We start from the raw sequence: 13,392 nt of genomic DNA, 5'->3' as shown, positions 1-13,392 counted from the left end.
CAGACAGGTAGTAGGTCAGAACTTAAAAAGTTGAGAAGTTTCAGTCCCTCTCCCTCTCTAGAAGGGAGAGTGAAATAAGGTCAGGAAGAGGAAGAAATATTAAGAACTTTTGAGAAGTTTTGGGCCATACTGAGTCTAAAGAAAGAAGGCTCTGTATAGAAATAATAACATGTATGCTTGCAAAAAGGAGACATAAGAGCCTCTTCGGGACAGATTGCTAAATTCCTACATTTCGTACAAGAACAATGTCCCTGGTTCCCCGAAGAGGAAACTGTTAATTTGGAAACCTGGATGATAGTGGGAACACAACTTAGAAGCTGATTTTCTTTATAAAGAGGTTATATCAACTTTGCCTAAGTATGTTTTAAAATGTCTAACTGGGAATACTTCCTTATGGGATAAACAGAGCTGTTAAGTCCTGGCCATGGGCCCTGTCGCCATGCTACAGCTCTTCGCTGCCCATGGGCCCTGTCCCCACACTATCTTCTGAATAGAGGAGCGCTACTTCCAGACCTTGAGCCCAAGAAGTCTTTCTTTTGACTCCTTGGCTTGCTGAGCCTGCTTGCTTCACCAGCTTGTGAGCTGAAGTTATAGTCTTCCTTGTGCCTTTCTCTTTTTCAAGGATGGATCTAAATTCACTGCTCCATCGGGAACCTTCTCGGACAGCTGTATGAATCCACGTTTGCTGCCCATGGCTACTCTATGGGGCAAATTGTGGCATTCAGCCTGAAGAGAATCAGTACCTTAAGCCTGAGGGTGATGGAAAATGAATTAATCCATTTCTTCCTGATTCTATCTCTAATAGACAAATTTTACATGGGCACGGGTCGGCCACTTAAGTCATTAGGACGGCCGCCAATCTCCAAGACTCCCGTGACAGGTTTCTTTTCCTAAGGCTGGATTGGGATCCCTTTCTCTGGCACCTGACTGCTCTCTGAACTGCGGGAAAGTCCCAATCGGGACTCCAGTTCAAGGAAAGTACCAAACTCTAACCTTTGGTTGAGTATGGGGACCCCTTCTTGGGAGAATGGCTCTAGGACGCAATTGGGTAGAATGTCCCCCAGACCAGCGGAAAAATTCCTCACTGTTTTTCTCTGTTCTTTTATCTTTGGGACAATTCACCTGGCACTTAGGACTGCCAGGCATAATAGGGAAGGTGTACAAGGGATGCAATGCAGAGGGACACCCCCATCACCCCCTAATATAGGAAACCCAAAGGCAGAACAAGTAGGACGCTGCCCTAGGTTCAGGAGATTTTCAAGTTAACGGAACCTTTTCTTTCCTCTCTCTTAAAGTGACAGTGACCACTTTTGGGTTCCTTTTGAGCTTTGCAATTGAGAAACAAACAAATCTTTAAAATATCAAAGGCTCCACCTCTGGGAGCCCCCCCTCTGGTTTCCGGGCCTGATCACCCCGGCAACCAAGTGGGGTGCCCTCTCTTGGCGATTGACTCGTTGCCTGATTGATGGCAGTGATTTTTAAAACAATATATGTGAAGGCTCTGTGTCTGTGTGTCTGTGTCTGTGTGTGTGATATTTTTACCCCCGGGTGATATGGCCAAAACTAAGAGCTCTGTTTAATTGGCTTAAAGTAAGCGCTTACATAAATTCTAAATACAATAGAAATTAACCCAATGTCTTTTAAGATGTTATGGATTAATCTTTGGTTAATGAAAATTTAAGTTTGTTGGTTTGATTAAAATGTTTGGAAATGTCCTCCAGAGTTAGCACTGCATATGCAAATATGCAGCCTGGGTTCCTAGTCAAATAAGTTCACGTTGTCTGCTGCTTCTTTCCATCCACTGCCAGCCAAGCATCTTCAACTTGCGGTTCAGTGTTAAAGTGAATGCCACAACCACGCAGTCTCTCTCAGTCCAGAAACTAGGGTGTCTTCCCCAGCCCCACCGCCTACCTCATGCCCACACTTGTCGCGTTTACCGCCTCCCATGGCTCTCCTAGATCTGTCTGCTCACACTGCTAGTCCAGGCCACCATTTACTCTCCTACGGACGATCAAAACGGCTTCCTAGCAAGTCCTGCTTTCCCGAATCCATTCCAAGTCCACTCAGCAGTTGTCAGAATGACGGTTCTGAGCACGAATCTCTTCACACCCACTGCTGTCTAAAGCCTTCAGTGGGCCTCTGCCATTGTTGACTTTCTCAGATGTTTCAAGAAGCACTGGCCCTAGCCTGAGCCTCAAGCCCCATCTCTCGCCAGGGCTCTGCTCATGCGTGTCCTGTCGCCGTGCTGAGTTTCTCAGTGGCTTGCTTTCTGCTGGGGTAATTTGCAGGACGGTTCCCTCTGCCTGGAATGCACTTCCCACCCATCCCCAATCTCCTCCACTGAGCCTTCCTTTGAACAAGTCCTCTGTGCCTGACCAGCACATTTCTGTCCCTGGGAGGCCCTCTCTCACCACCTGGCTGGGGCTTGTCCCCACCTCACTTGGTGCAGTGCTAACCCCCGTGCCTGAGTCTTTAATGCTTGCTCCCCGCGGCGAGACTGCAAACTCCGCCCCGAAGCCAGCCCCCTGGTTCGTCACGGCCTTGTCCCCAGGCCAGACAGGGACTGCGCGTCCCAGGGGATGCACACGGGCGCGGGCGGCAGCGCAGTAAGAACTACAAGTCCCAGCATGCTCCGGGCTCTCGACGCCCGGTCCCTGCGGCGGTTGCCTAGCGACCGGGCGTGTCCCGGAAGGTGGGGAGGGGCGGGCCAGGCGCGGGGAGGGACTTCCGGGGCGGCGGTTGCATCAGATTCTAGCAAGCTGTCGCCGCACCCGAGGGTCCGCGATTCCTAGGATGGCAGGTTGTTCCGGGGAGCACAGTGAGTGCGCGCGGCGGTCGGGCGGGGGTCGACCCCGGGCCTGAGGTCCCTGGACTGGAGGGGCGACCCCGGGTCTGAGGTCCCCGGACTGGAGGGGCGACCCCGTGTCTGAGGTCCCCGGACTGGAGGGGCGACCCCGTGTCTGAGGTCCCCAGACTGGAGGAATGACCCCGGGTCTGTGGTCGCCGAACTGGAGGGATGACCCCGGGCCTGAGGTCCCCGGACTGGAGGGGCGACCCCGTGTCTGAGGTCCCCGGACTGGAGGGATGACCCCGGGTCTGTGGTCGCCGAACTGGAGGGATGACCCCGGGCCTGAGGTCCCCAGACTGCTGAAGTGACCCCGGGTCTGAGTGTGCCGGGCTGGAGGGGTGACCCCGGGTCTGAGGGCGGCGCGTCCCCCGGCTGGGCGAGGTGTCTGGCGTGACCCCTGGGCTGGGCCAGCGCTCCTCGTCCTCCGTCCCCCGCGGGACCCAGCCCTGACCCTAGCGCTCTCACTGGGTTGTGCCGAGGTCCTCTCGCGCCCCATCCCGCGGAGGTGGCCCTGCATGTCCCCCGACTGATCCCTGAATTTTGGGGCCAGGCAAAGATGGAGCGTTGTTTTGGTTTCCGCCCAGCCCGGGCAGCATCTCGGGGGTGGGCAGAGGGCGCCTAGGCTGCCACTTAGGAAAATGGGGCCGAGGAAGTGAGGCACGCCCCCACACACACACATGAAAGGACTTGGGGTTTTACTGTGCAGCTGCAAACAGTGGCCATAGGCGTTTGCCTGGTCACGGCGTTATTGCCCCACTTTATTGCCGCCCAGGAGGTTCTGTGAGCAGCTCTGGCTCTGCCCATCCTGTTGTTCCTGTCACCAGCCGGTAGGCAAGTGCATCCCCAGGCTGCCATCCCAGGAGCACTGGGTCTTGTTCCGCCATCCCTCATGCAAGATTGCGCGGGAGAGACCAGAGATTGTCACTCACATTCCTAAGTCTGGAGCCAACTTTCCTCAGGAAGAATTAGCAGTGTATACAGTTTTTATTTCGGCTGGAGAAAATCAGGTGCAGGTTTTTCTGAGACACCACCACCTCCACCCGCGGTTGAGGCTGTCCAAGGCTTCCTTGGCGCGCTGGGGTTCTAGGTGGGCAGCTGTCACCTCCTGGGTAATCTGGTGACGTGGGAGGCACCCAGATGCCAGGGCTGCTGTCCCCTACTAGTACCCACCTTCCAGGCACTCTGCATTCCGCCTGACAGGTGTGCCTGGATTCCGGTGTCATCAACACCCGCCACATAGCCCGGCCGCCCTCACCGTTCATCCAGACCCCTAAGAAAGAGCCGCGTGGTTCGCGTCCCCCACGCGGAGCCATCTGGCTGGGCTTGGGTCCCCACGCTGCCCCTTCCTCACAGCACGGCAGGGAAGTCGTCCTGCCTCTGAGGACGTGTGCGTGGTAAAGGCGTCAGCAGATGTACGTCTGGGCTTAGACCTGTGCCTGGCATGCGGTAGGCGCCTGTGTCCACCTGGGAAACCACAGGATGTTTCTTTGTTGTTTCATGAGCGAAAGTGTGTTTTGGGTTCGTCTGTGAAGACAAATGACATTATTGTGTATTTTTTTTTTTTAAATTGCTTCCGCACTTGAGGTTTTCAGAGCCTTGATAAGATTGGCCTGGTTTTGGAGATGGACGCGTAGGTTGGGGTCAACCCTCCCGGCTGTCGGACAGCTGACAGTCTTTCCTAGTCTTAAACCTTAGGGCAGCATCTCCTACCCCGTGCTCGGCTCCAGGACGTAGCCCGCCTGCTGTTTCCGTGACTGCTGCCCCCCCCACACACACACCCTGTCCCGAGGCTTCCCCTCAAGGACGAGGACGTAGACCATCCTCTGAGGACACAGGAAATAAAATGAAGTGGTAAAGGCTTCATTGATATGGCTCCCAGCGTTCTACATGTTCTTGGTTTCCAGTTTCTGGATGCGTTTTATTCCCAAGGTTGGATTCATCAAATGTGACCGTCTTCCCAGACTTTTCACGGAGGCCCTCCTCTAGAATATTCTTCCCATTTCAGATCATCTTCCCTAAGTGGACTGAGAGCATCTGTTTGGTCCCCTGTGATGGCACTGAGTTTGCAGCTTCTTTGTAGCTCGAAGGTGCGCAGGCACGGTGCCTATTCCAGGGCCTGGTTGTCTTGGAAGACGCGTCTCACCTCTGAGGACCCCCGGGGTGGACGGAGCTCGTGTCCCAGGCCTTGCCCTGCAGACTCGGGGCACTCTCTGTGGCCGCCTGTGAGGTCAGACTGGAGGTTTAATTTTTTAAAGATTTTATTTTTGTTCCTTTTTCTCCCCAAAGCCCCCCTGTACATAATTGTATATTCTTGGTTGTGGGTCCTTCTAGTTGTGGCTTGTGGGACGCTGCCTCAGCGTGGTTTTATGAGCAGTGCCATGTCCGCGCCCAGGATTCGAACCAACGAAACACTGGGCCGCCTGCAGCGGAGCGCGTGAACTTAACCACTCGGCCACGGGGCCAGCCCCTGGAGGTTTAATTTTTTATACATTTAGTTCCAATGATGTTCATCATAATACTGCAGCTAGCATTTTTCTCAGCACGAGTCTGTGCCAGGCCCTGCTCTAAAGACATCTGTTATCGCCTGTAATCCTGAGAGCGACCCTGTGTGGTGGATAGGCCCTTATGTTCCTGTCCAGGTGAGATTCCTGAGGCTCAGAGAAGTGGGTTGTCCAGGGTCACACAGCTAGCCAGAGGCGCGGCCAGGCCTCCTCCGGGCAGTGTGATGGCAGCGGGATCTTCAGCACCGTGCCCTGCTCCCTCTGATGATTCTGTTGAGAATTACAGGAGCCCCAGTGCCCAAGGGAGTCAAGGCAGAGCAGAGGCTAGAGCTGATAGGCTTTGCTGTTTCCCGTTCTTACCAGGTGGGAGGAAGGAGGACTGCAGGTTGCTGCGAGCGGAGCCCCAGAGCAGGTTTAAATGCTGGTGGGAGGGCGGGGGCGCCGTGCGGGGCTTGCCGTTTCACGTCAGGAGTGCGGTTCATGTGATGTGGACGCGGTTCTTGAGTTTGTGTGGTTTCAGGAAACGTGTTGTAAAGACTTGGGCTTTCTAAACGGTGGTCATCACAGTCGCAGATGCCTGCCCTGCTCGGGAGCGCTCCTCTAACCTTGGCATCGCAGGCCGAGAGCCAGACCACAGGCTGGCCCAAAGCCGTGCCCACTTCACGGCTGGCCTGTGCGTGTGTTTCCTCCGTGGCCTTCATGCAGCTGCTGCAGTGAGCCCAGCGACTGTCGCCCGGGGCCTGGAAGCCCGTCCTCCCACTGCGCCCTGGGCACCGCCCCTCCGGCCTGAGGACAGCCTTCCTTTATGAAGGTCTGAGCTGCTCCAGACGGCGCATTCTACATGTGTGTGTAGTCCCCGGGTAAACTCCTCCAGGGCGAATCTGATAATAAGAACACTAATGCGGGAGTGATTATGATAATAATAGTAATGGCAAACCCATTGGGCGCTGGCTGAGTGCCAGGAGGCATTTTAAACATTTGACAAGTGTAATTTTGCTTAATGCTCAACAGCTTTACGAGGCGTGTGTTGTCTGAGCCTGTTTCCCCACAGGAGGCGACGGCCGGGGCCTGGCGCTGGTCCTCCAGGGCCACCTCCCCAGCAGCCCGCCCACCAGCAGTTCCCTCAACTAGTGTCTTAGCGCTTTCAAGCCGTCCGCTGGTTAGAACATTTTACGTTTTTTTTCTCAGCATAGAAATAACATAAGGTAGAAGGTGTGCAGGGAAGAAAATAGAGGGAAATAATCGCCTGGAGCCCCGCTCGACACAGACAGCCAGTGTGAGTGTGTGGGGAGTTCCCTGCCGTCTGCTTTGCTCGCTGGAAGACGTTTTTTGGGGAGACAATCTCTCCGTCTGCCTGCTATTTGGGGCTTCCGGGCGCTTAGGATCTTGAAATTGCCGGGCCGCTGTTCTCAGAGTGGTGCTGTCATCTCTTGCTTTGTTTCCCCTCCCTCCCTCCGTGTCTGGTCCTGGCACACATAGTTGCACGAGGAAGATGCTAGGAGATAGGAAAGAGGGTTGGGAGCGGGCAGCGTTGGGGTAACAGCTTCCGAAGGACGGCCACCCCGTCCTGGGATGTTTCCCACCTCCCGGCTCTGTCCACACCTCTGGCAGGTCCTCAGACTTCTCTTCAGTGAACTGAATTTTCTTCATCCTAACAGAGGGGCATGGCCAGCAGCCACCTAGCAGACGGCTGAGCTGTTGGAGGAATGTCACCGGGTAAAACAGAAGTTCCCTGGAAGGAAGGTGCTGTGCAGAAGGCTTCCGAGAAGTCTGACATTTGTTTCGTTAGGTTTTCCCGGGTGCTGGCTTAGTGGTGCCCAGAACTGCCCTGTCGGTGCCGCCTTCCTGTCCCTGGGTTTCCTCTTCAGCAGGAAGAGAGCGTGTCTAATCAGAGTCTCGACCTTGGTGACTGTGAGGCGGGGGTCATGAGGACAGGCCCCCTCCGTAGAAGAGTGGGAGACACAGATCTGCCTGGAACTTCCTTCTCTGTGTCAGGCACACGCGGACACGGGGCCTGTGAGGATGGGGGCTGCTCCCGACAGCCCTCGGGCTGGGTCCTTAGAGCCTCCTGCTCAGGAGAGGGCAGGAGAGCTGGGGCGGCAGCTACTCAAGGGCCCTCGTGGGCCCTGGGACCCTGCTGGCACCTGCAGCAGGGAGGCGTCCGCCTCTGTGTCCCTTTGCTTCCTTGGACAGTTCCAAGGCCCCAAGTGCAAAGTGGCTTGTTCTCCTTGCAGGGCTGGCGCGAAGCAGAAGCAGCACCCCCTGGAGGTGTGCACCTTGGGGCAGCAGGGCTCCCGCTGAGCAAGCCATTGGGCCTCAGAAGCTGCTCTAGACTCGCCGGCCGAGGCCCCAGAATGACAGCTGCAGCCCAGCCCACCACAGGCCGTACTGCACTTTGAGATGCACTCTGCTGCTCGCTCATTCATTTATTCTGCAGATTTATCGAGTGTCTAGAATGTTCCAGGCTCAGTTCTAGATGCCGAGTATGTCTGCTGAGGAAATAAAGCAGCGCAGAATGACTGGAAACAGGGAAGACAGTAAAGGACAGACAGAAGGAGTGGAAGTTAGAAATAAGTGCTCTGGAGAAGGAAAGCAGGAAGGGGTGGGACTCCGGGGGCGGGTGGTCATTTGGAACAGTGTCTGGGAAGGCCTCCTGGAGAAGGGGACACTGAGCGGAGCCTGAGGAAGGGAGGGAGCCTGGCCCCGTCTGCGGGAGCGTTCCTGGCAGGGACGGTGGGACAAGAGACCCTGCAAAGGGAGCAGAGCAGGCTCCTGTGGGGTGAGCAGGGACCCGTGTGGCTAGAGTGGGGTGCGTGAGGTGGGGACGGGAGCTGATGTGAGACAGGTCTGGAGGCCCACGTGGGGCTGTCCTGAGGCCTGGGTAAGGCCTGGTCTTGTTGAGTGAGGTGGGGGGTCGAGAGGCAGCGGTGTGAGCTTGCACTCTCAGCAGGGCCGCTGTGTTGTGCAAAGCCAGGATGCCTGTGGAGCGGCCTGCAGCGAGGGATTCGGGTGAGAGAGGGGCTGGGCCCTTGCCGTGGCAACCACGGGGATCCGGTTGAAAGTGGAGTCCCTGAACTGTGCCGTTGGTTGGCTGTGGGGGTTCCTGAGGATAATTTGTGCAGGGGCGTGACTCCAGTTGAGATGGAAGGATGTGCGAAGCAGTGGCCCCTCGTGGCCACATGGAATGTGCGACCGTCCTATTGGCATCGGATGAGACAGGCCTCTGTGCTGGAACCTTCCTGGGGTGCAGTCGGGAGGAGCAGGCGGTGTTTCTGGAAAGCCTTGTCTGAAGCTCAGCATCCATTTGAGAGCTCAGGGAAGATTTTTCCTGTTGTTGCTGACACCTTTCCTATAGGTGAAGAGGTCAGGATTCGGGACATGCCTGGGAAGCCAGTGTCCCTGGAGACTGGGCCCTGGGGAGTCACCGTACCGCTCCCCTGGGGCGCCCTGGGACCGTTGGGGTGGTTCACGTTGCAGCAGCTTGGAAAATGCTGCAGGCTTCCGTCCTCCTGTTAGTGGGTTCCTGCTCATCCTTGCTGACCCCAGCGAGTCTGGGAGGTCGTGTGGGCAGGACCCGAGTGGGGCTTCCCTGTAGTGGAAGCAGGTGCAGAAAGGCGTCTGTGTATGCAGCTGCTCCCCCCACATGCTCTGCCGTCTGTTTTCAGGAGTTGTGTGGGCTTGTTTGGGGTGATTTTCCTGTTCCTGTGCTGGGCAGGTAAACGGAGATAGGGAGGAAGAGGTCAGAGGTGGGCACATGGCTGTGTAGGTCCGGGTCTCCTCCCCATCCAGAGCCGTCCCTGCCATGGGTCCTACATGATGACCTAGTGACCTCGTGGTGTCAGGCAGCTCACTCTGGGCTCAGGCGTCGGGGTGTCTGCCCTGTGCCCAGGAAGAAGGCTGTGCCTGGCAAAGCGAGAGGGGACGGGCCTGTCCTTTCCCCCTCTGAGCTGACTCCTGGGCCGAAGGGGCGTCTGTGTGGAGGGGAAGAAGCCCTGGTCCTTTTTCCACAGTCCCCTCAGAAAATAAAACCAAAATCAGTGGGGGGTGAGGCTTGGATGCGGCTCAGGCTTGTGGGCTCAGGGACCAACCTCCTTCCCGCAGACGAGGGCCTGGTGCCACCCAAATTGCCTCTGCCTCCCTGCTTTTGTGGGGGGCTGCGTCTGTGCCCCCCTGGCCAAAGATGCACCCACCCGGCCATTTGTTAATGCAGTGACAGCAGGTTTTACTCAGTGACCGAAGGCAGGAAGAGCTGAGCTGGGCCGGATTTGTGCAGAGGCTGGGGCGAGGGCCCCGGGGCGCAGTAAAGGGGGAAGGAGGGAGAGGGCAGGGGAGGGGCGAGCGGGACCCAGTACAGTCAGGGAGATGAAAGTCACAAAGGGTGGTGAGGTCAGGGCCTTGGGCCAGCCGTGTCCACTAGCTGGTGATTATTGGAGTTAGGAGTCTGTCCTCCCACAGATGGGAGAGGGGCCCACCCTTCCTGAAGATCCCCTCTCAGAGGGATGGGCTTCGGGTCGCTGAGGGAGATGCTCGTGGGTTCTGGGATACATGGAGTCACAGTTGTCAGCCTTTTCAGTCATCGCTCTGAGAGGGAGGGCCAGGCATGTGGTCAGCTGCTGGCTCGAGCTCTCTCAGGCAGGCGTGTCAGGTGGCTGCCGTCCTCCTAGGGCACAGCCTTCGGCTGCTAGAAGCCTTGCTAGAGCAGGGGTCTGGACCGCGTCCTTAGGGCCGAGACTTCTGCATCCTCGCCCACCCTCGTTGTCCCTCCCGAGGCCCGGACGAGAGGTGTGCCACTGCAGAAAAGGGGCTGTGTACGTGTTTGTTTATTTTGAGTTTTTCTTTAATTGAGGTGAAATTACTGTTTTAAAGTGGACAATGATTGAGTGGCATTTAGTGCATTTGCAATGTGGTGCAACCACAGCTCTATCCGGTTCCAGAACATTTTCATCTCCCCACACTGAAAACCCCATTTCCCCGTGCCCAGCCCCAGGCAGCCGCTTGTCTGCGTTCTGTCTCGGTGGACGTTTCAGGGTTGACACCCAGGCGCCCCATCTTTGTGGACTCTCGCCCGAGGCCTCTGTCCCCTGACTGACATCGTGTGCCTCTGTCTTTGCAGCTCCCGACTACAGGTCCATCCTGAGCATTAGTGACGAGGCAGCCAGAGTGCAGGCCCTGAACGAGCACCTCAGCACGCGTAGCTATGTGCAGGGGCACTCGCTGTCCCAGGCAGACGTGGACGTGTTCAGTCAGCTCGCGGCCCCTCCCGCTGATGCTCGGCTCTTCCATGTGGCTCGCTGGTTCAGGCACATAGAAGCGATCCTGGGCGGCCCCTGCAGCAGAGGCGAGCCCTGTGGGCTCCAAACAAGTGAGTAGCAGAGCGGCCTCCCCAGCCGTTAGGAGCTCTCCCGTCGGCGGCCCCCTCCCAGGTCAGGACCTTTCTCCATTGCCCCATGGATGCTCGGTGCTGGTTGGCAGCAGTGCCCTGGAGGAGCCCACGGGCTGGCTCCTGTCACCAGGTGCAAGCAAGTGGACTGGTGGGCCGACCAGCGCTCCCTGCTAGAGGTTAGGATAAAACACGCCGAGAAGTTGACTCTGCAGGACCAGGACCCCCGCGGTTGCTGTAGCGGAGCTGTGGGGGGCGCATGCCGCCTGGGGGTCCAGCAGGGCTGAGCCGAGGGCTCCGGCCTTGGCGTTTCCTCCAGCTCCTGCCTGGCTCGATGTGACATGGCTCTGTTTGTGTATTCTGTCCGTCTATTGCCGTGGTTTGTCCCTCAGATGTGGAAGTGTTAAGTCCTAAAGCAGGATTGATTGACATTGAACTTCTGAACGTCAGCCGTGAACCATTTCTCGGCTTGGAGGTGGAATCAGTTGCGTGGCTGTGGTTCCATCCTGTGACTGCTGGGGTGTCCATACTAGCGCGGCCCCTGTCATTTTGGGGGAGCTTCTGGAGAGTCTCTGGGCTCAGTTCACATGTGGGCTCTCTTTCTCCTCTGATGTGTCATCCAGGGGTCCTTCGTCCCGTAACGGCCTCGATGCCCTTGAGCAGCTCAGTCCCACCGCGGCTTTGAGCACCCCCCACCTTCACAGTGGGGTGGGCCACATGCTGTCTCTGGTGGTCCCTGCTGGGCTAGGTGCCCCCCTGGGGGCTTTCCAGACTTCTGCAAGTGCGGCATTTGGAACATTCCACAATGCCTGTACTGCTGGTCGGGTCCACTGATCCCCCTGCGTGAGCAGCTGTTCGTGGGGTGTCTTTTCTCTGAGAGAAGGGTGTATTTGGTTTTCTGGGTAATCCTGCAGTAAACAGGATTGCAGCTAGGGTGGGAGCATTGGTCTGTGGGTCCGGTGCAGTGACCGAGGTGACTTCTTGGTGTCAGGCATGTTGTCTCTGAAAGGCTCAGGTATCAGGTTGACCCTCAGGCCCCAGCTCCCATGGCACAGCCTTCGGAGGCCGAGATCAGGGAGAATCTGGGGCTCCCCACCTCGCCAGAAGCCTGTCTGGTCTTCCATGCAGGGAACTTGTTGAAAGACTGATGTAGACACATGTCCTCTTAAGCATCATGAGATAAGAAAGAGTCTGCCACTCGAGGCAAGGCATGGCCCGGCTAATGAGGGAGGCGGCTCTAGGCTGACTCAGAGGCGGGTGGAGGAGGCACCCTGAACGGCATGCATAGGATTGTCCTGCCTCCTATCATTTCCAAGTCACTTTGTCACCGAGGCCATGCAGGAGTCCACCAGGGACCTATGTGCCCAGGGGATGGCATGTGTTAGGTCGGCTGGCCTGCAAGACAGGGCTGGGGTCCAGCCCTGCTGCCTGTCAGCCTGTGGCCTCCAGCAGGTCCCAGAGCCCTCGGAGTCCGACATCCTCATCTACTGCCTGGAATGGCAGGAGCCGAGCATCCGCCTCCCCACATTGCCGCCAGGACCGGAGCAGCTGCCCATCTCAGACATCTCTGAAGGCCTGTCCTGGGCGGGAGCACCACCTCTTCCAGCCCCTCTCTCCGCAGCACCCCATCTGCCTTCCCTCCGAGTCCCTGTTCCTGCTGGAGGTTCCGTCCCTGCTGGGCATCCGGTCAGCACCAGGTGTCATAACTGGTCCCCGTTCCCTCTGCTGACCCCCAGTCTATGTCCCTGTGCCACCTTCGTGCCCTCCATGTCCTCTCCTCTTGGCCATGGGCCCCAGCAGCCCAAGGGACCCTCTGAGACATGGGAGGTCAGGCCATAGCTCTGCCTAAGCCCCTTCCCTGCCTCTCTCTTTCTTCTGCTACCCCATCTCCGTCTCATCGCCTCCTCTCTGCGGCGCCAGCATGGCAGGTCCGCTCCACTCAAGGCCCCATCTTTGCTGTGTCTGTGTCTGGAGCGCCCCTCATCCAGAGCAGGGCTCCCAGCCGACGGCCTTCCTCCCAGGACCCCTCTGCCACCTGCCACATCCATCCCCCCAGGATGTGTGCTCTTCCCTGAGAATACCCGGCAGGCACGGGGCCGTCGGATGCTGAGGCCATGCGTGTGGGAATATAAGCGTTCGTGCTTCTCTCTCCTTTGTGGCCGACAGCCCTATGTCCCTATGAAGTGCTTCTCTGCCCTCCGTGGCAGGGGACCATTAATTATGTGAGGGAACGCTAGTGAAAATGTCTTCGTATTAAATCAAAAGTCCCTGTCCAGTATTTCCCAGTTTTTCCCTTAGGCAAATAGACTTTGTATATGCCAAACTTCCCTGAACCTGTCACCAGCCGTGTGGCAGTAGCAGCCCTTTGGGGAGCTAGAAAGCCTGAGTGTGACCCAGTGTCCAGGACAGTGTCCCGCTGGCCAGGGTCTGGGCCAGCTGTGTCCTGTCACCAGCCGTCTCAAGTCTTCTCCAATGGGCCTTCGGTCCTCTGATGCCCGAGCCCTTGGTGCTGAGCAGGACGGTCGCTGATGGTCGTCTGGTTCACCTCAGTGTGTGGGGCGACTCTGGCCAGCATCCCCAGTCATCCCGGGTGGAGTTCCAGGGTCTGAGCGAGGGAGGGGGTTGACGGAGTCCTGAAGTGGCAGATTGACCGTCACCTCACC

General features: G+C 57.3%; 1 protein-coding gene across 3 annotated transcripts in view; it reads left to right on the top strand.

Moving 5' to 3' along the window:
* Positions 1 to 2,696: 2,696 nt before the first annotated feature.
* The window catches only part of LOC100147411 (cysteine--tRNA ligase, cytoplasmic), a 28,195-nt gene continuing 17,499 nt past the window's right edge, over positions 2,697 to 13,392 (top strand). Inside the window, exons 1-2 of one of the 3 annotated variants that reach the window (XM_023654721.2) lie at positions 2,697 to 2,818; positions 10,463 to 10,711. In XM_023654721.2, coding sequence (XP_023510489.1) covers positions 2,794 to 2,818; positions 10,463 to 10,711 — 274 coding nt within the window. In that variant the 5' untranslated portion in view covers positions 2,697 to 2,793. The remainder of the gene's footprint in view (positions 2,819 to 10,462; positions 10,712 to 13,392) is intronic. The other 2 variants (XM_070230284.1, XM_023654722.2) reach the window with 2 other exon arrangements.

Source organism: Equus caballus, chromosome 12, assembly GCF_041296265.1.
Source record: "Equus caballus isolate H_3958 breed thoroughbred chromosome 12, TB-T2T, whole genome shotgun sequence".
Lineage (NCBI taxonomy): Eukaryota > Metazoa > Chordata > Mammalia > Perissodactyla > Equidae > Equus > Equus caballus.
Note: the sequence above shows the minus strand (reverse complement) of the source record. Positions and strands in the feature narration are given on the sequence as shown.